Source organism: Caretta caretta, chromosome 19, assembly GCF_965140235.1.
Source record: "Caretta caretta isolate rCarCar2 chromosome 19, rCarCar1.hap1, whole genome shotgun sequence".
NCBI classification, from domain to species: Eukaryota; Metazoa; Chordata; order Testudines; family Cheloniidae; genus Caretta; species Caretta caretta.
In genome coordinates this window covers 7,424,829-7,443,477 of record NC_134224.1, presented here as the reverse complement: position 1 = coordinate 7,443,477, position 18,649 = coordinate 7,424,829, and the positions used below count along the sequence as shown (strand labels likewise).

Sequence of the window (18,649 nt, the reverse complement as noted above, 5' to 3'; positions counted from 1 at the left end):
AGCTCCTTGGGGTGAGGACCTTCTGACCTATGTGTTTTGTACAGTGCTGGCCACATTTTCAGGGCTTAAAAATAAATAATACCTGCACCAATGCTGTAGTAATTTTCCATGAAATTATTCTGCCCCTGTTTGTTTAAAATTTACTTTCAGGATTATGGAGCCACCTGCATTAAACAGAAACATGATGATTCTGGTGATATTTTGCACCCCAGGTCTGTGGATGATTCAAGTGACATTTCAACCTTGACAGAACAGGGAACTTTAAGCCAGTTTTCAGAGTAGCAGCCGTGTTCGTCTGTATTCGCAAAAAGAAAAGAAGTACTAGAGACTAACCAATTTATTTGAGCGTAAGCTTTTGTGAGCTACAGCTCACTTCATCGGATGCATTCAGTGGAAAATACAGTGAGGAGATTTACCAGTTTTGCAGGTATATGCAAATTAAGCTAATAATGGCACATTAGCAGGCGTGAATGCCACCTGTCATTAGCACACTGTTCCTGCAACAAACTGGGATTCAGGCTTCCATTCCCTAGCTCAGTGCTTCTCTGCAAACTTTAACAAGAGGCCACCAGTTTTGGTTATCACCACAATTTGGTGATAACCAAACTGAGATAACTTGGCTCTAACTTTCAAGAGTGCTAAGCACCCAAACATTCATCTGAAGTCAATGGGAGATGTTGGTGTTCAGCACTTCTTCAAAAATCAGTTCCATGGTGCCTCAAATTTCATCACCCAAAAATGGAGGCATCAAAAATTAGAGGCCAGCTGTGAAAATGTAGCTGCATGCTGCCCAGCGCCCCCTTCCAGATGGTTTGTACATAAGCTTGCCGCAGTACGCATACACCTTCTCAACTCGAAACGTCTGTATTGGCATTACATATTCTACAAGTCTTGCCAAAGTGTAAGTGACAGTAATAAGGCATATTGGTCAGGAGATAGTTTAATAGATCAGGTTTCAGAGTAGCAGCCCTGTTAGTCTGTATTCGCAAAAAGAAAAGGAGGACTTGTGGCACCTCAGAGACTAACAAATTTATTAGCGCATAAGCTTTCGTGAGCTAGCTATCAGGTATCATACCAGCACAGGGTTTCATATTAAATAAGCAGTGTGACAGGTAAGTCCTGTCTGGGATGGCTGGTGTGCTAAGAACCCAGCATGGGAAAATAAGGAGTGGAGGGAAAACAAGCAGCAGATAATCAATGATTTTCAGTTTTCGAAGTGCCTAAACTCCAGTTGAGTGTTTGTTTGGTAGATGGCCTGGTCTTAATAACACTGGCGTCTAAATGGTCCAGGTAGGCTTTGAAATTAACATCTCAGTATGATAAATGGGTAGGCAGAGGTCAGACTGGTTGCTGACACTATTATTTACCTTTGAGTCTTGGAAGCTATTTGTGTAACCGAAGAGTGTACCCACTAGCAATTGGAAAAACACCAGAGGGGTTGGTTTTGCAAAACCTCCTCGGTCTGGGATTGATTTTGAAATAATTCGTCAGTCCAGTTTTGATTTTGCAAAATCAAAAACCAGGGTGGGGCGTGAATTCAGGCCAGATCATCATTGATGCAAAACCTTCACATTCATCCTTTGAGTTTTGTCCCACAGCCTAATTAGACTAGTATAATATGCAGCAAAACCCCAAAGTCACAGGATCTCCAGTTCCTTGTGGCTCCGTTTTTTGGAGACCCTTGCAAATCTCTGAAACATGGTTATTGTCACAGTGTTTCTCTTCCCACACCCTCTGACTAACTCAGCAGGTGTGGAAAGAAAAAGGAAATGCAGCTTGAGCAGCACCTAGTGGGGAACGTTGGGTTATGCAAGAAAACCCACCCCAGGCTTTAATCTTCACTCAATCACCAGCTGCTCTCTGGAGAACCATGAGTGAACATAGAAGAGAGACAGTTACAATCATCAGAGGTCACTGGGGATTATGGGAGGCATCCAGACAATTCAGAAGGTTTGTCACTGAAAAGTGGCCAGGGCACAAGACAATTGTGGAGGGACTTCTTCACTGGATCCCACATTCCCTCTTTCCTGGTGCTTTGAGTTTTTGCACTGTAAAGTAAATGACATTCCTCCTACTCCTTGCAGTAGAAAATGGAACCAACCTAGGCAGCCAGACATAGGATCTACTCCCACTTTTCCTGGGCACCACCAGCCCCCATCCCATCCCCTGGAAAGGTCACCTCCCACAACCATTCTTGGAAAGCCAAACATGCTGCCCACACCTTCCTCTCCTGACCAAACAAATATGTAATCAAATTCCCTCTTTACCCTAGCAGGCAGGTCTGGATTAACCAATGTGCACTGACTTGCACAGGACCCCCATCTAAGGGGAGGTCACAACCATGGGGGACCCACCCATGCACAAAAGATCAAAAACAACTGAGGGCCAGGAAGGGGGCAGGGCATCACAGGAGGAGGGCCCCGCCTGCATGCTATGGCCAGCAAGGAACCAAGCCAGCCCCACCCCATGGGACAGGAGCTGCTGCAGGGTGAGTGCAGGGCGGGGTCACTCCCCAACTCTCTCCCCCGGGCCTCCCATCCACCCACTCCCCAGGGCAGGGAAGGTGGGGCCCCCAATTGCCGTAGTGCACAGGACTGCAACATTCTTTAATCTGGCCCTGCTAGCAGGGAGTCTGAAGCAATTTGCTTGTCATCACTTGCTCAAGGCAATATCCAGGGCATAGACAGAGATGGGCCCATTAGGGACATAGGACTGGAAGAACCAAGACCAGTCCAATGCTACTGCAAGAAACCCCATCACACAATCCACTTCATAAATGTATCAAGAATCATTTTACAACTAGTTGGGTTTATTTCATCATTTCCTTGCACTCCCCCATTTGTCTCTCTGTCTCCATCTGTTATATCTTGTCTCATGCATTGATTGTAAGCTCTTTGGGGAGGAACCGCTACAGCTTTTCCTGACCCCTTCACTGGGTACCAGGGACTCTTTTGCTAACTGCTGGCCTAGTTCCACACATGCAACATAATCTCTGGTCTGGACTTGTCCTCGCAAAGCTGCGAGGGTGCCATATGGGCCATTGACCCCTTTCTCTCGTGGATACGCACTTCGTGGCTGAGTCTGTGCCCCTCCTAGGCAGCTCCACAAACAAAAATCCACCCTGAAATTGCTCCTGACCCCACGTCTCCCACTGGCCAGCAGAGCGCTCCCATCGCCAGCCTGCTCGCCATGCTGGTTTCCAAGATGAGATGGAGGAAATCAGTCTCCTGCCACTAGGCCGGGCCCCGCCCCTTGGCCTGGCTCCGCTCGGCTAATCCCTTTTCATATGGCAGACTTTTTCCCTTCTTGTCAGATTCACCACCGCCCCGTCCCCAGCCACGCCACCTCATTCTGCCTCTCTGGACAGTTTTGTGCCTTGACAAGAGGAGAAGGTTTCTGCTGGATCCAGACCCCTGCTCCAGAGCTGGGAGTTGGAGAAATCCTGGTGGGTTGCTGGTTTTTTTGCCACTGTAAGATTTGGCCTTGGCCTGTCAGAGACACGCACACCTTGGGACCCGGTGTCCCGGATGGGGGCAGGCAGCCCGAGAGACATTCCCTGCTCCAGGGCTCTGTAACCATGGCAACCAGCAGAATGGTTACTCAGCCATCTGGGTTACCGTGGCAACATGAAAAGCCGCCTTCCACTTCAATCCCTGTGGCTCTTTAAGCCACAGAGCAGACAATTTCCTTTTGCTTTCTGTGTTTGCCATACAGGGAGCATCTCCAAGTGCGCTAATCCTTCCCTCACAGAGCTGGGTGCCCTGTAATCCCTCCCTCGCTCCCAAATACACCCCCTGCATCTGAAGAAGTGAGGTTTTAACCCACAAAAGCTTATGCTCAAATAAATCTGCTACTCTTTAAGGTGCCACCAGACTCCTTGTCTTCCCTGCTCTTAGAGGCTTAAACCCAGCATGAAACCTCGAAAGCAGCAACGCCCCCAGCACTTGATTCATCAGCCCCTGAACCAGCTGAAAGAACAACAACTGCATTTCACATGCTGTGTCCTCAGAGCACTTTGGAAATACGAATGAGTCCTCACCCATCCCTGTCCCTGCCAACGCCTCTTTAGAGATGGAGAAACCGAGGCACAGAGCGGGGACCTGACTAGCCAATAGTCACACAAGTAAGTCAGCAGCAGAGCTGAGAAAAGAACCCAGAAGATCGCAGCCCCAGGTTTGTGTGTCAGACCACACCCCTCTTGTGGGTCTAATCTCCAAGTCCCACCCAATAATGCAATTGTTTCTAAAACTTAATCTTTATTAGTCAGGGAGACTAAACCCTCCATTACGCCACAGAGCAAATAGGGGAGGAGTAGAAGCAGAGGAAGGGTGCACTTGTGCCTACTCAGATTCCTCAAGTTTGAGTCTAGTGTACAGTAAATCTGCTCTCTCGTGAAAAGAAAAGGCAGACTTGTGGCACCTTAGAGACTAACAAATTTATTTGAGCATAAGCTTTTGTGAGCTACAGCTCACTGCATCGACTAACACGGCTGCTACTCTGAAAAATGCTCTCCAGTGGTAGTTCCAATTAGAGTGCTTAGCTCACAGAATGATTGTTGGACTATGCTACCCAGAATCCCTTACAGGAAGTTGGGTGTGCCTGCTTTTGCAGAGTGAAAAATAGAGCTGGGTGGATTTTGTTAAGAGGCAAACCTCATGGTTTCTGTGTTTCCTTGCAAAATATTAATCACAGACATGAGTCTTCTCTTGTGCAGCTTTTACACTAAGCCAATTTTATTTATTTGCATCAACAACCCCTAGCAAAATGGCAGTTTTCACATCAAAACATGCAACCTTTTGGCATTTCAGCCTTCACTGGAAAGAAGTGCTGAAATCCCAAATTCTGAAAATGTTGAGGTGTATGCTCTTGGGTCCCAGTACAGCAAAGCACTTAAAGCACATGCTTAAAGTTAAGTTCATTGAGCTCAATGGGAGTACTCTTGCTTAAAGTTATGCATGTGCTTAAGTCAGTGGTCCCCAAACTGTTGGGCGTGCCCCCCTACAGAGGCGCAGAGGAATGTCCAGGGGGCTGCAGCAGGGCCCAGGCCAGGCCTCCGAGGGGGCTGGTAGGGAGCACCACCCAGCCCCGCTCCACTAGGGTTGCCAATTTCGGTGGACGTGTTCCTGGAGGTTTTATCACAGGACATAATCTTTAAATCCTGGAGACTCCAGGACAATCCTGGAGGGTTGGCAGCCCTACTGCAGCCCCATCCCCAGTCCCAACCCCCAGCCATGGCTCTTGGCCCCCAGCGGCTGCTCCCAGCCCAGGGAGGCGCAGACTCATTCTGTTACTGCTAAGGGGACACCACTGGCTTAAGTGCTTTGCTGCACTGGGACCCAAAATAGGACCATGAAGTCTGAACGGAGCTAAGTGAATTTCACTCAGCTGTAATCTCTGAAGACTGTTTTCCTCTTAAGGAATCTTCCCCTAGAATCTGAGGTCCTTAATTGTTTTAAGAACCTTTCTGGTTCATCTTTGAAAGCACATGGGCCATGGCAGACAAATTATAACCCTAACTAAAAGCTTGCTTTACCTTAGTGCTTTAATCAGCGAGGGTAATTAACACTGTATTCCGGTATTGTGCACTGCTACATTTATGGCTGTGCCTCCCACAGGGGCAGAGGTTTTAAATTCAGGAGCTTATGATGGCACGAGGCAGCTCTTCATGCATTGGTACTGACTTCCTTGCAGCTAAATCTCTGAACGGCTCGTGTGCCCGCCTTAGTAATGAAATAAGACAACCGTCCATGACAAGCAAAATAACAACCACCCTGACAGATTTTCATTTAAACCAGCTCCTCTGGCTGCTCACAGCAGAGACGAGAAATATCAGCTCTTCTCATATGAATTCTCTCCCTCCCTGCCTGTGGAAACCTGGCTCGCTCATCCTGCACTGCCACTCCCAGCAAGGAACAGGAAAGACCGTCTGTCCCTTTAGGACAGGCCGGATTTGCTGTTTGCCTCCCATTAGAAAGCAAGCTCTGATTTTAGAGGTGTATATGGAAGTAGACTTATAGACAACTGAATTAAAAACAGTCACAAGGAAATGAAAAAACTTTGCTTACTAGCTGGCTTTTTTTAATTCCACCTTGGGCATCTTGCAGCTGTTCAAAAGCTGCCATCTCCCTAACGCTAGGCAGAATCTGCATCTCACCAACCAGCAAAGAATAATCAGGTTTATTCCCACATCCCTGGGGCTTGCATTAAACCGGCTTCTTTAATTTTTGTTAATTGAACAATTAATTTTGCTGTGGAAAGTGAGTGTATTGAAATGGCTTCGACCAAGCCACTCGGATAAAGATTAAATCTGAACTTCGGAATGACAAGGAAGTCCAAATGTCACTGTGAATGTGGATGAAACAAGGACCCTTGGAAAATGCCAGCAGTGCCTCTCGTGTATCTGCCCGACTGCTGCCCTTGTTTGTCTTTAGGATTGGTCTTCTCAATCCCAGCCCCACTCCCTGCACGTAGATATTGGGCTACATTCTGCTCTCTGGGTTAGATTCACAAACGTACTTTGGTCATGCAATGCTTAGCACTGCAACTCCTAACTGCTAGGTGCTACTGCCACCTCGTGCAATCCTCATCCCAGAGTCAGAACATAAGAATGGCCATGCTGGGTCAGGCCTGTGGTCCATCTAAACCGGTATCCTGTCTCTGACAGTGGCCAGCGCCAGGTGCTTCAGAGGGAATGAACAGAACAGGGCAATTTATCGAGTAATCCATCCCCTCTCGTCCAGTCCCAGCTTCTGGCAGTTGGAGGTTTGGGGACACCTGGAGCATGGGGTTGCAACCCTGACCATCTTGGCTAGTAGCTGTTGATGGACCTGTCCTCCATGAACTTATCTAATTCTTTTTTGAACCCAGTTATACTTTTGGTCTCCACAACATCCCCTGGCAATGAGTTCCACAGGTTGACTGTGCATTGTGTGAAGAAGTATTTCCTTTTGTTTTAAACCTGCTGCCTATTAATTTTATCAGGTGACCACTAGCTCTTGTGTTATATAAAGGAGTAAAATATACTTCCCTATTCACTTTCTCCACACCATTCATGATTTTATACCTCTTTCATATCCCCCCTCAGTTGTTTCTTTTGAACCTGAGCAGTCCCGATCTTTTTAATCTCTCCTTGTCTGGAAGCTGTTCCACACCCCCAATCATTTTTGTTGCTCTTCTCTGCACCTTTTCCAGTACTAATATATCTTTTTGAGATGGGGAGACCAGAACTGCACGCAGTATTCCAGGTGTGGGCGTGCCATAGATATATATTTCGGCATTATGATATTTTCTGTCTCATTATCTATCGCTTTCCTAATGGTTCCTAACAGTCTGTTCACTTTTTTGACTGCTCCGCCACATTGAGCGGATGTTTTTAGGGAACTGTCCACAATGACTCCACGATCTCTTTCTTGAGTGGTAACCGCTAGTTTAGACCCTATCATTTTATAGGTCCCCAGGCTCCACATACAATGCATGGGGAGAGTTAGGCAACTAACAAAGCTATTCCCAGAAGCCAGCAAGCTGAACAGGGAGCCACCTAAGCTACCCAGGAAAGAAATGCAGAGGAAAGGGGCAAGACTCACAAAGGTACCTAACTCCCATTGACTCCTGACTGACAAGCCAGAGATAGCGCCTCTCCCACCAGTTGGGATTCTCAGCTGTGAACCCTCTTACGGAGTCAGTTGCCTCAGCAAGGTCAGCCCTTTCTTGCAAGAGAGACCCCCCCAGCCCACTGCAGGGTGCTTGGGGCCAGCACCTGGGAGATGGGAGACACAGATTAAAATCCCAACTCCGCCTGATTTAGAGCAGAGACTTGGACCTGGGTGAGCGTCCTAGCCACCAGGTTATTGGCTCTAATGGGGCAGTCTGTCCCAATCTCTCCTCTGGGAGCTGTTCCACTTTGTCTAAATAATTCCATATTTACTGGGTGAGAGAGTGACTGACTCTGTAGCCCAGGGACCGGGGCACTCACCTGGGGGATGGGAGCCCTGGATTCAAACCCCTGCTCCAAATCCTACAGTGTCTCCAACACCCCAGGGGAGTACTCAAAGCACTGAGCTAATGGGTATTCGGGGCCTGCCCCCACTGTCTTTTGTGCAAGGCTCACTCCTGAAGGCGTGCGCTGAGCCCCAATCAGGCCCTGCCAGTGACATAGGTTAGGGAAGAACGCCTAGTTTGAGAATGCTCCTGCGGGGGCTTCCAGCAGTTTGTTAACTGTGGGGCAGAGTCAGGACTTGGGCAGTTTTGTTCCCTCCTACCAGTGGAAAATTAGGCACGGGGGGACTTCAGGCAGCAGCTGAGCAGTGGCTTTGAGACTGTCAGTAGTGCCTAAGAGTTGGACTTCGGCACCCAATGAGGCAGTTAGGCCCTAAATATATTCATGACTCTAGCCCCCCAGTTAGTCCAGTGTAAATCCAGAGCTATTCCCAGGCAGTCAGTCTCTGGAGTTACTCCACACTGATACCAGCAAACCTGACATCAGAAATATGGCCCACGGGCTGAGCAAGTCCAAACAGGTTTAGGATCAAAGGGTCTTTTCAATTCAAAGTAGAGCATTCGCTGCCATGAGCATGAGAACACGCCAAGCCACTGAAACAAGACAGAGCAGCCTCGGCCTCAGGAGCTAATTGTAAAGGACGTTAGGCTCTAAACCTGTCTCGTCTGGAGAACCCACAAGAAGCCACTCCCAGCCACACCTCCACAGATAGGTACCAGAATCCTTTGTTCTACTTCCCGCTCTGTGTGGGTGCTAAGATTTACAAGCCATTCATGTGACCAGATGCTGCCACGTGAGCTCCTGAAAGCTCATCACCTTCAGTGGAATGTCAAGGTGCCCAGCACCACCCAGGAAGCCCGACAGCACCTGAGCAAAAACGCTTCAGAGGAAGAGCGGAGAAGAGGAATGGGAACAGATTCACCCACGCACCTCAAGTGCTGTGGACAGCCCTGAGAGCTATCGGCTGAGAACTGCCGCACTCGAGGCTCCTGTCAAGCCTTTAAACAATAATCACGCCCTCCCTCCACCCGGAAAGACATTTACAAAAATGTGACTAACAAGCAGTAAACAAAGTGACACAAAGTCTGTGGTCTGCTTGGCACAGAAGCAGTTTCCACCCCTAAGATTGTCTCCTAGCATCTCCTGCCCATTGCCCAGTCCCCTACCCACCAAAGCAGGTTGTCATTTTGTTGTGTTTCAGCTCACTGGGGCAGCGACTGTCCTTTTTATTTCACAGATCCATAGATTGTAAGGTCAGAATGGACCATTATGATCACCCCCTTGTCTGACCTCCCACCTAGCACAGGCTTGAGAATTTCACCCAGTGATTCCTTCTGCCAGCCCAATACTCTGTGGATGAACTAGAGTGTATCTTTTAGAAAGACATCCTGTCTCTTTGCAGAGTCTTCAAGTGACGGAGGATCCATCTCATCCCCGTAAAGTACCATGCACAGCGACTGCACTAGAGACAGTACGTAATAATCATACTCTGTGCAGCTACAGCATCTGCTATCTGAGTGCTCTAAGAATAAGGATGAATTAAACCTCATGGCGCCCAACATGAGCTGGGGCCATATTAAGATCCCCCTTTTACAGACAGGTTAACAGCACAGAGCTAAAGTGACATGCTCAAAGACACAGCAAGTCTGTACTAACAGCTGGGAAGAGAACCTGACTGCTGGTCCTCTGCTGTTGGAGCCCTGTGACACACCTTGCTTCATTAACAGAGGCATCTGGTGTGGAGAGTGAGCCACGCCCTGAGTGCTGCCCTGACACTGGGTTGGCTGATGGACTGCTCTTTGTAATCCATTCTCTGCTCCCTGCAGCCTGGGGAACAGAGCGACAGTTCCAAGGCCCAGATTGTTTCTGGAGTTGGCCTCCGGGCTCCCTAACAGAGAACGGAACAAGGGAGCAGGGCGGAGATGGGGAAGGCAATGGAAGAGAGGAGAAGAAAAGAGAGCAAGGAGGAGGAGAGGTGAACACAGAAGGCAAGAGGACACAAGTAGCAAGTAGTTGTGTTGTCCCTGAACCCAGAAAGTCTTTTGGCCCAGACACTCATTCACGCCCCACTGATATCACCTGTGAAAGCCACAGAATCCAGTATTTGATCCAGGACAATTCTGCCTTCATCTTGTGACCCACCACGGCTGTAATACACCCCCACTGTGCTCTCTTGGGTGGCTCAGGGTGTACTTATCCCATTGGCGATGAATACAAGCTGCTGTTGGCAGACTGAAGCCTGGAATCCATACAATTGCAGGGGGAGAGTTATGTATTTCAGGGAGCTGATTCAACACCCCCTCCTCAAATGACTAACCCAGGGATCCCAGTCATTGGTGGGGGGCGGATAGGGACAGAGCCTCATCCTGGCACCAGTAATCTTGTGAAATGAGAATGGGCTTTGTTAACGACAGGCAGCTGTCTTTGTAGTAATTTGGTATTAGCTCTACCCTGATTGTACCAAGAGGTGCTCACTCTCACTGAAATAGCTACAAAAAAATTCCCTCTGATATCTGTCCTGGGTCATGGCCCCGAGTGTGGATGGAAACCCAGGTGTCTGACACCATTCCAAACTGGCACCCATCCCAGGAAGATGTGGAGGTCACATCTCCTCATGCTTTGGTGCAGCCTCCAGCAAAGATCCCAATAAATAATGTAAAAACCCAAATCAATATTTCAACACATTTTCAAATCCAGTGACATGAAACTGCTTCTGACTCTTTCTTCCCTGCTGAGTGCGGTCTAGCTGCAACTCAAAAGTTATTTTTAATGTGAAATCTGCATAAAAGCAGATTATATGACATTCTCTTTCCTTTAATCACAGGCTAGATCTACCCAGCATGACGACAGACCCCGGCATCACAGAATGGAAGGAAAGATCAGAGCAAAGTCACAGCTGGGGAAATAGCATTTCTCATCTCTTCAGCTGGGACCCAAATGAGGGCACCCTCAACTCCACTGTGAATGGCAGGCGCTCATCATCTTGCAGGAGGGATCAGCACTCTGCAGGACCAGATTTTTATTTCACATTGTAGGGAAGCAGATCAGGAACACAGCGCTAGGCAGAATCCAATCCTGAGCGGTGCTGTGTCCACTCAATTGTGGCTGCTCAGCGCCCCCCAGAATCAGGGCCACACTTTGCATCCGTTCCTCCAGCCATTTTCATATTCCAGCCTCCAAGGCCCAGTGTTTCTAGGACAGGGCTTTCCCACACCCCTGCCACTTGATTTTACCTCCCGTCCCAGGAATTATCATTTTAAGTGGCCGGTTCCTCCTGTCCAGGGACTTCCAGGCACCTCAACAGCATTTGCGAACAAAACGACAAACTCACACCATGAAGCAGCCTTCCAAGTGGGGCTGGGGGATTTCCTGATTGGCAGGCTGCATCTCCCTCCCCAGAACAGAGATGGATTAACTCTTTCTGTTCCCCAGGGGCTGCTGAGTATCATTATTTATTATTCGTATTACAGTAACACCACGTGCAGCTGGCCGAAACTAGGAATTTTCATTTGGCAGGAAAATTTGAAACCTGACATTTCCCATCCAATGGAAATGTGCTTTTTTTTTCTCCTTTTTTTCATTTTTGGAAATTTTCCTTTAGAAAAAAATTCAAAATTTCATTTCAAGATAAAATGTTCCTTTCAAAACAAAATTTCACATTTTTTCCCACGGGAAATTTTGTCTAAATCAATAAACAAAAATCTTCCAATCAGATCTACTGAGGAGCCCCAGTCATGGACCAGAGCCGGATTGTACTAGGCGCTGTACAGACACAGATCAGAGATGGTCTCTGCTCCAAAGTGTCCACCATCTAAGGCTGACATTAAAGCATGGCTCTATCCTAGACCCCACTTTGCCTTACAGGGGGACAAGGTTGGCAAGAGCCAAATGGAAGTGATTTTATTTTAACTTGGGGGTATTTTAGACCCTTCCTCACTGGATGTGAGGAATAAGCTCCACCCCTTGTTAATGACATCAAAGAGGGAGTCCCCTAGGGTTTCCTCATGGCAGCTGCTGTTTTCAGCAATCAGCAGCAGACCCTTAAGGCCAACCTGTGACACACGCACACCTCGAGGCCCCCCTCCTGCTCCTCCCCATCCCCAAGAGATAGGTAGGGCAGGTGGATGGAACGGACTCACTTTCCCAGCTGGGGGAGAAAGGACTGGGTGGTGGAGGGCGGGGCTCATCAGACATAGACCAAAATGACTTGTGACTTTTGGAGCCCAACCTGAGACACCTGCAAGGGGCCTGGTTTTCAGGGAAAGGGGCTCAGCACTTTCTTCAAAGCAAGCCCCTTCAAGGTGTCTCGATTTGGTGCTCCAGAATCACCAATCACTTGGGACAATCTCAGTCCTACTTTCCATTTTCTCTCCCCTTCCAAGAGCAGATCAAAGGACCATCCAGCAGGGAGGGGAGAACCTGCCAGTGGAGGGGGGTGGGGGAGACCAAAGGCTCTGGCAGCTGTTTCTTTTTTTCCCCAGGCAATGAAACCATCCCCCTCACCTTACAGCTTGGGGGGGAAGGGGTTGTTTACCCCCCAGCACCACACCCCGGCAGGCAGATAGCTGGAAAAGGCCAAGCCGTACTGCTGCTGTAGGGCTAACTTCCCCAGCAGCTGAGCTGCCTCCCTCCTGCTGCTGCCGTGAGAAAACACTAGGGGGCTCCCTCTCAAACGTCAGCAGCAGCGGGGCAGGGGCTTAACCCTCAGACCAGGAGTGGAGTAGGGTCCCCCACAAACGCCCTAAAAACAAAATGTAAAAGTTACCCCCATATTGGGCCATCCCTGACCCTAACGCTTTGTATTTTTTATAAGTGAAGGTCCAGGGAGAAGCAGACATATCAGATCCTCTCCCCGGCCTGCTCGAATCCCCTGCAGGATACAGGACAGGGGTGCAGAATTAGGGCCAGAAATTCAGGCATCTGCACAAATGTACTGGACAGTGTCTGGGTGACATGAGATCAGCCCATAGGCTGCACTGCACATTGTGCCCAGTGCCGTGTGAGCAGCCAGTGGGCTCCATCGGATGCAATGTCTGGTGACCAGAGACCGGCCCACAGGCCCGAGGGGACACAGTGTCCCAGGGATGTGAAAGCAGCCAGAGGATCACAGCAAAAGCCACGACTGAATCAAACTGGAATGAAATCAGAAACCTTCTGAACCACAAATCCCTCCTTGGGGTCAGGGCATGGACTTCAGGGGACCTCTTCCACCAGGGATCCATTCAGCCCTTTATTTGTTTATTTAATCATTTGGACTCAAACCAAGAGAAATGCTCCTGGTGCCCTGCCACCAATTAAACATATGGTCAAAAGGATACAAACAAAACAGGAACAAACCCTGCCCATACAGAACCAGCCAGCAGGAGAACCACTGCATGCCCACCCTCTGACTGCCAGCTGTCTAGGCCCCTGCCCACACTGATGGGCGGGTAGTTGCCACCACTGCCCCCAAGGATGCCCCCTGAGCCACTACAAATGTTTTGATTCCTCCAATCCCCTTGCAAATGGCTCAGTTTGAACACCATCAAATGTGCATTTCATTTCACATCCACTTTCCAGGGACACCCAGCTCCATGTGACCCAGCAGACCAAGTAATTGTCATGAAACCATGATGCTGCATCTCAGAGGCTGGGTCTTTGAGTCATGGAGGAGGCTGGCTCAAATACTCAGGTTTTAAATGGCCATGCAAGCCCAGCTCATGGGAGATGGAGCAGACCTGTGCAAATCAGGAATCTCCCTTGAATGAAGGGATGGGTGGCCACCTTGTCCCAAGAAACAGCATTTTTTCCTCCATACCCCCCTGTTCATTTAATTTCACCTCCTGACTCATGGCCCAGGGCTGAAGGAAAGAGTGAAAGGGCTCTTCCAATCAGTGGGGGCATTGAAGGACCATCATCATCTCCTAGCATCTCTGCGGTAGAGTGCTTGAGCACTCTACCAGCCACGGAACTGAGGCTGTGTCTACACGGGCAAACAATGGGATACGTGATTCCCTACTGGAGATGCCCCACCAGCGGCAGAAATGGTGGAAGACAGAGGGTAGACGGGGGCACATGCAGGCTCAGGTACTGAATTATCTAAACTGGCTTTGTAGTGAAAATACTCGAGCCTCAGGTCCTAAACATCTTCCACCACTGACACCACCCCACAGTGGTAAAGACGCCTATGGCCTGTCTACAGTCTGGCTTCCACTGCTGGTGGAACTGCACAGACGGTGAATGACAGGGTCCCGTTTCTTCCAGAGCACAGAAGGCTTGAGAGACCTCAGGCCACCTCTGAACATGGGCCTCTTGTATCACCCTACACCCACTGACGGCAGCTAGGTTTCACTCCCTTTCGTTCAAATGAGGGGGCCAGTCCAGTGCTCTGGTGGCACCACAAACCTGAATCTGGGTCCCTCATTCCCAGGGCTTGCAGGAGGCTTGGAGCGCTACAGAGAAGCACAATGAGTCCTATGGGAGTGGGGCACTTGCGATGGCTCTTAGGCAGCCGTTCTGGGCTGACACAAGGAGCAGCATGGATGAGCTCTAAAAGAAGGCATATCTGACCTTCCATGGAAGGATGGTGGCCTCATGACGAGATTCAGGGGACAGTTATAAAGGGAACAATAGAGACATGGCTTTAATTCCTAGGTACTCCATGTTTCCTTACCAGCTACTCTGACAACGGCTCTCTCTGCTGGGTCCAGCACTGAATCCTGGCTCTTCCGCTTCTTCTGCTCATGCAGGGGTAAATTCCAGGGTAAGGTGTCGCCCGGGGGGCAAGGAGACAGACTTCCCGACCTCTCGCTTCTGTAGGACCTCTCACTTCGGCACGACCTCTCGCTCCGGCATGACCTCTCGCTGAGGGTCTCTTCGTCGGAGGAAGACATGGCCCACACGAGAGGGATCCGCTACTCTTCAAGGACAGCAATCTGTGGGTGGATAAAACAACACATGAAGTTCAGCTCCATGGGAAGATACTAGCAACCTTCTCTTGATGTCCCAAGCGGTCCTACCAATACGTGGCCACTGGGTGGCTCAGGGGGTTGGCACTGCAATGGGCATCCTTTCCGGTCCAAGCCACCTGTTCCAGTTTGACACAGGCAGGTAATGAGTGCTGAGCACTTAACGACCTAATGGCTGTTCAGCGCCTATGGGAAATTAGCTGGCGTGGGCCCCCACTCAGGGTCCCCGTGGAAATGGCATGCATGTTGGCAGTCTCAGCAGAAATGAGCAAAGGCTGAACTAGGCCTGGAGACCTTGAGAGATGTCACTCCAGGGCAGGCTTAAGGCAGGATGATGCGAGTATAAGCTTACGCCTCTATTGCATGTAATGTGTCTGTTCCGGGCATGAACAGCCCTTCAACCTTCCTCAGCTCTCAGGACACCATCAAAAACCCTACCAGCACAGAGCTGCCCCAAGCCAGGCAGGAGGGTAACAGCGTGAGGGCCCTCACACCAACGTCCAGACAACGCCAGCTGGAACGGCAGCTTCCTCAAAGCAGACACCTGTCAAGAACAGCCAGAATTCCAGCAGCGTGAGCTTCCTCACAGCAGTGCCAACTACAGTCTGCCACAGTGTGACCTGCCTCACAGCAGGGCCCTGCAGTGCTAAGCAGAACAATCACCGTGGGAGTGTACTCAGAACAGTGCCCTGTAAGTGCCAGCTACGATTCCTGGCCTATGAACTGCCCCCCAGAATTTTGTGAGCTTCCTCACAACAGTGCCCTGTCAGTACCCTGTAGCTCTCCTGGCCTATGAACCTCCCCCTAGAAGCTGTGAGCTTCCTCACAGCAGTGGCCTGTCGGTGCTAACCAGAACAGCAGCCTCGTGATCTTTCTCACAGCAGTGCCCTACACACCATTGCCTCAGTTTGCCATTTTCTGTTACAGGATGACTTCAATCCAGGGCTCCGCATAGGAAGTACAACACCATCATCTTGTCTTGGCCCCCAAAATATAAGCTGGTACCATCGGAGCTCTATGCACCTTGCTCAGTTCAACAAAGCAAACTCAGATTTAAAAAAAAAAAAAAATCTGACAAGAAGAAGGTTTAAAATCTAAACTACTAAGAAATATCCATTGTCCCCGATCTTCCCCAAAGTGGGAGCAGCTGTAAAAATCCACTTTATTAAGCATTATAGGAACAAATTGGTAGCAGCTTCCTATCCTAAGTGGCGAGTGAGTCTGTGCAATGTACATTCAGAGAGCAAACAGGCACTTTGTCATAAGACATATTTTAAACAACTCACATTTCATTCTCTAGAACCACGGGGAAAGAAACGTGCCTGATTCCTAAAATCTGTAATGGAGGAGACGCTGTCTCTCTGGAGGACAGTATTAGCCCTAGCAGTTGTATGTAATCAGCGAAACAGGAACAAAGAGAACAAAAATCCAGAGAAATAAATAATGTCATGAGTCATTCACCTCCCAATGATAAGCAAAAATTTTGTTTTTGCTGTTTATCCTCTACAATATGGACCTGCCCATGTATGTACTGTCCGCCTGCATCTGCCATGCTAAGAGAAATAGAGGGAAAATGTCTCTTCTCCCCATTTGCTTGGGAACACACCCACATCAGGGGCAGCCAGGAATAAGGACTGAAAGCCCTGTTTGCATAGCAGGGGAAGGAGGCTGCTCTTCTGGGCGGAGAGGACGAGGCGGTAGCGGGGGTTACCAGTGGAATAGCGGGGCGATCATTAACTGGATTTGTTCCGGCAATCCAGCAGGTGCCAGGAGGGGAGCAATGTGCATGGCTCGCAATGGTTTGGGTGCATACCACGGGAAGATCGGGCCAGGGGCCAGGCTGCTTCTGCGGAAAGCCCCCTCCCCACCCATTCCCCAATCCACCCCCCACTCCCCCCACATTCCCCAATCCACCCCCCCCCGACTCCCCACCCATTCCCCAATCCACCCCCCCCCCACTCCCCAGCCTCGTCAGCGGCACATTATCGACGGCAAAACCATCGACCTGCGGGTCCCCCGCGGCAAAGGACAGAGCCCCGCAAACGCCGCTCCCCGCCGGCACGGGGCGGGGCCGCCAGAGGTGCCCCTGGGCTCCGAGGATCTGCCACGAACCCAGCCGAGGAGAGGAGCCCGCCCGCATCCCCCCCGCTCGCCGGACTTACCCCCGCGCCCGGCGGCGGCCTCCCGGGCCAGCGCCCCGCTCCGCGCCCGGCCCCTGGGGCGCTCACCCGGCCGTGGCTGGCTCCGGGGCGCTGCCAAGGCAGGATGGAGAAAATAAATCCCCCCAAAGAATAGGAGCATCCGAGCGTGTGCAGCCCATCGCCGCTCCCAGCCCCGCTCCGCGCTCCGAGCGCAGACACCTCCCCCTGCTCTGCCCGCCCCTCCCGGGAGCCAATGCCCGGAGCGGGGGCTCCCCGCACCCCCGGCCCGGGAGCCTGGCACGCAGCGGGGGGCTCCCCGCACCCCCGGCCCGGGAGCCTGGCACGCAGCGGGGGGCTCCCCGCACCCCCGGCCCGGGAGCCTGGCACGGAGCCGGGGGTTCCCCGCACCCCCGGCCCCGGAGCCTGGCACGCAGCGGGGGGCTCCCCGCACCCCCGGCCCGGGAGCCTGGCACGCAGCGGGGGGCTCCCCGCACCCCCGTCCCGGGAGCCTGGCACGGAGCCGGGGGCTCCCCGGGCACGGAGCACTCCCTACAGTACCCAGGGGCTGGCTGTCCCTCATGTTTTCCTGGGACCCCTGCAGATCCAATACCCTGAAAGGGGCTCCACACAACCCAAAATGGGGGGGGGGGCTTCACCTCTCCTTTGGCTCTTTGTAGGGCGCTAGAGAAGCGGGGAAAGGGGGTGTCAGCCTGGTGGAGAAGGATGGGCTCCTCTTCGCCCCTGTGTCCATGGGGCAGGCAGAGTCCGAACCCACCGCGGGCAGGGGAATAACGCACGCCTCTGCCTCCTCCCCCGAGAGTCAGCCAGTCTGGGTTATGGGCAGAAACTGGAGCTGCCCCCAGGGCGTGCTGCCCCCTGCTCTGTTCCCCTTCCCCGTCCCTCCCAGCATGTACCAGCACCCTCACCCTATTCATCCACCTCCACCCACCTTCCCCCCATTCATCCACCTTCATCCACCTCCACCCACCGTCCTCCCATTCATCCACCTTCCCCGCATTCATCCACCTCCACCCACCATCCTCCCACCCATTCATCCACTTCCACCCACCATCCCCACATTCATCCCTCATAGAATCATAGAATATAAGGGTTGGAAGGGACCCCAGAAGGTCATCTAGTCCAACCCCCTGCTCGAAGCAGGACCAATTCCCAGTTAAATCATCCCAGCCAGGGCTTTGTCAAGCCTGACCTTAAAAACCTCTAAGGAAGGAGATTCTACCACCTCCCTAGGTAACGCATTCCAGTGTTTCACCACCCTCTTAGTGAAAAAGTTTTTCCTAATATCCAATCTAAACCTCCCCCACTGCAGCTTGAGACCATTACTCCTCGTTCTGTCATCTGATACCTTGAGAACAGTCTAGAGCCATCCTCTTTGGAACCCCCTTTCAGGTAGTTGAAAGCAGCTATCAAATCCCCCCTCATTCTTCTCTTCTGCAGGCTAAACAATCCCAGCTCCCTCAGCCTCTCCTCATAACTCATGTGTTCCAGACCCCTAATCATTTTTGTTGCCCTTCGCTGGACTCTCTCCAATTTATCCACATCCT

General features: G+C 50.9%; 1 protein-coding gene across 10 annotated transcripts in view; it reads right to left on the bottom strand.

Moving 5' to 3' along the window:
* Positions 1-17,176, bottom strand: part of MACF1 (microtubule actin crosslinking factor 1) — a 252,185-nt gene extending 235,009 nt beyond the window's left edge. For 4 of the 10 annotated variants that reach the window (XM_048825763.2, XM_048825769.2, XM_048825770.2 and 1 more), the window contains exons 1-2: positions 17,106-17,176; positions 14,649-14,910 (exon numbers count right to left, since the gene is read on the bottom strand). In XM_048825763.2, the coding sequence (XP_048681720.2) occupies positions 14,649-14,868 (220 nt within the window). In that variant the 5' untranslated portion in view covers positions 14,869-14,910; positions 17,106-17,176. The remainder of the gene's footprint in view (positions 1-14,648; positions 14,911-17,105) is intronic. The other 6 variants (XM_048825766.2, XM_048825768.2, XM_048825767.2 and 3 more) reach the window with 3 other exon arrangements.
* Positions 17,177-18,649: the final 1,473 nt, after the last annotated feature.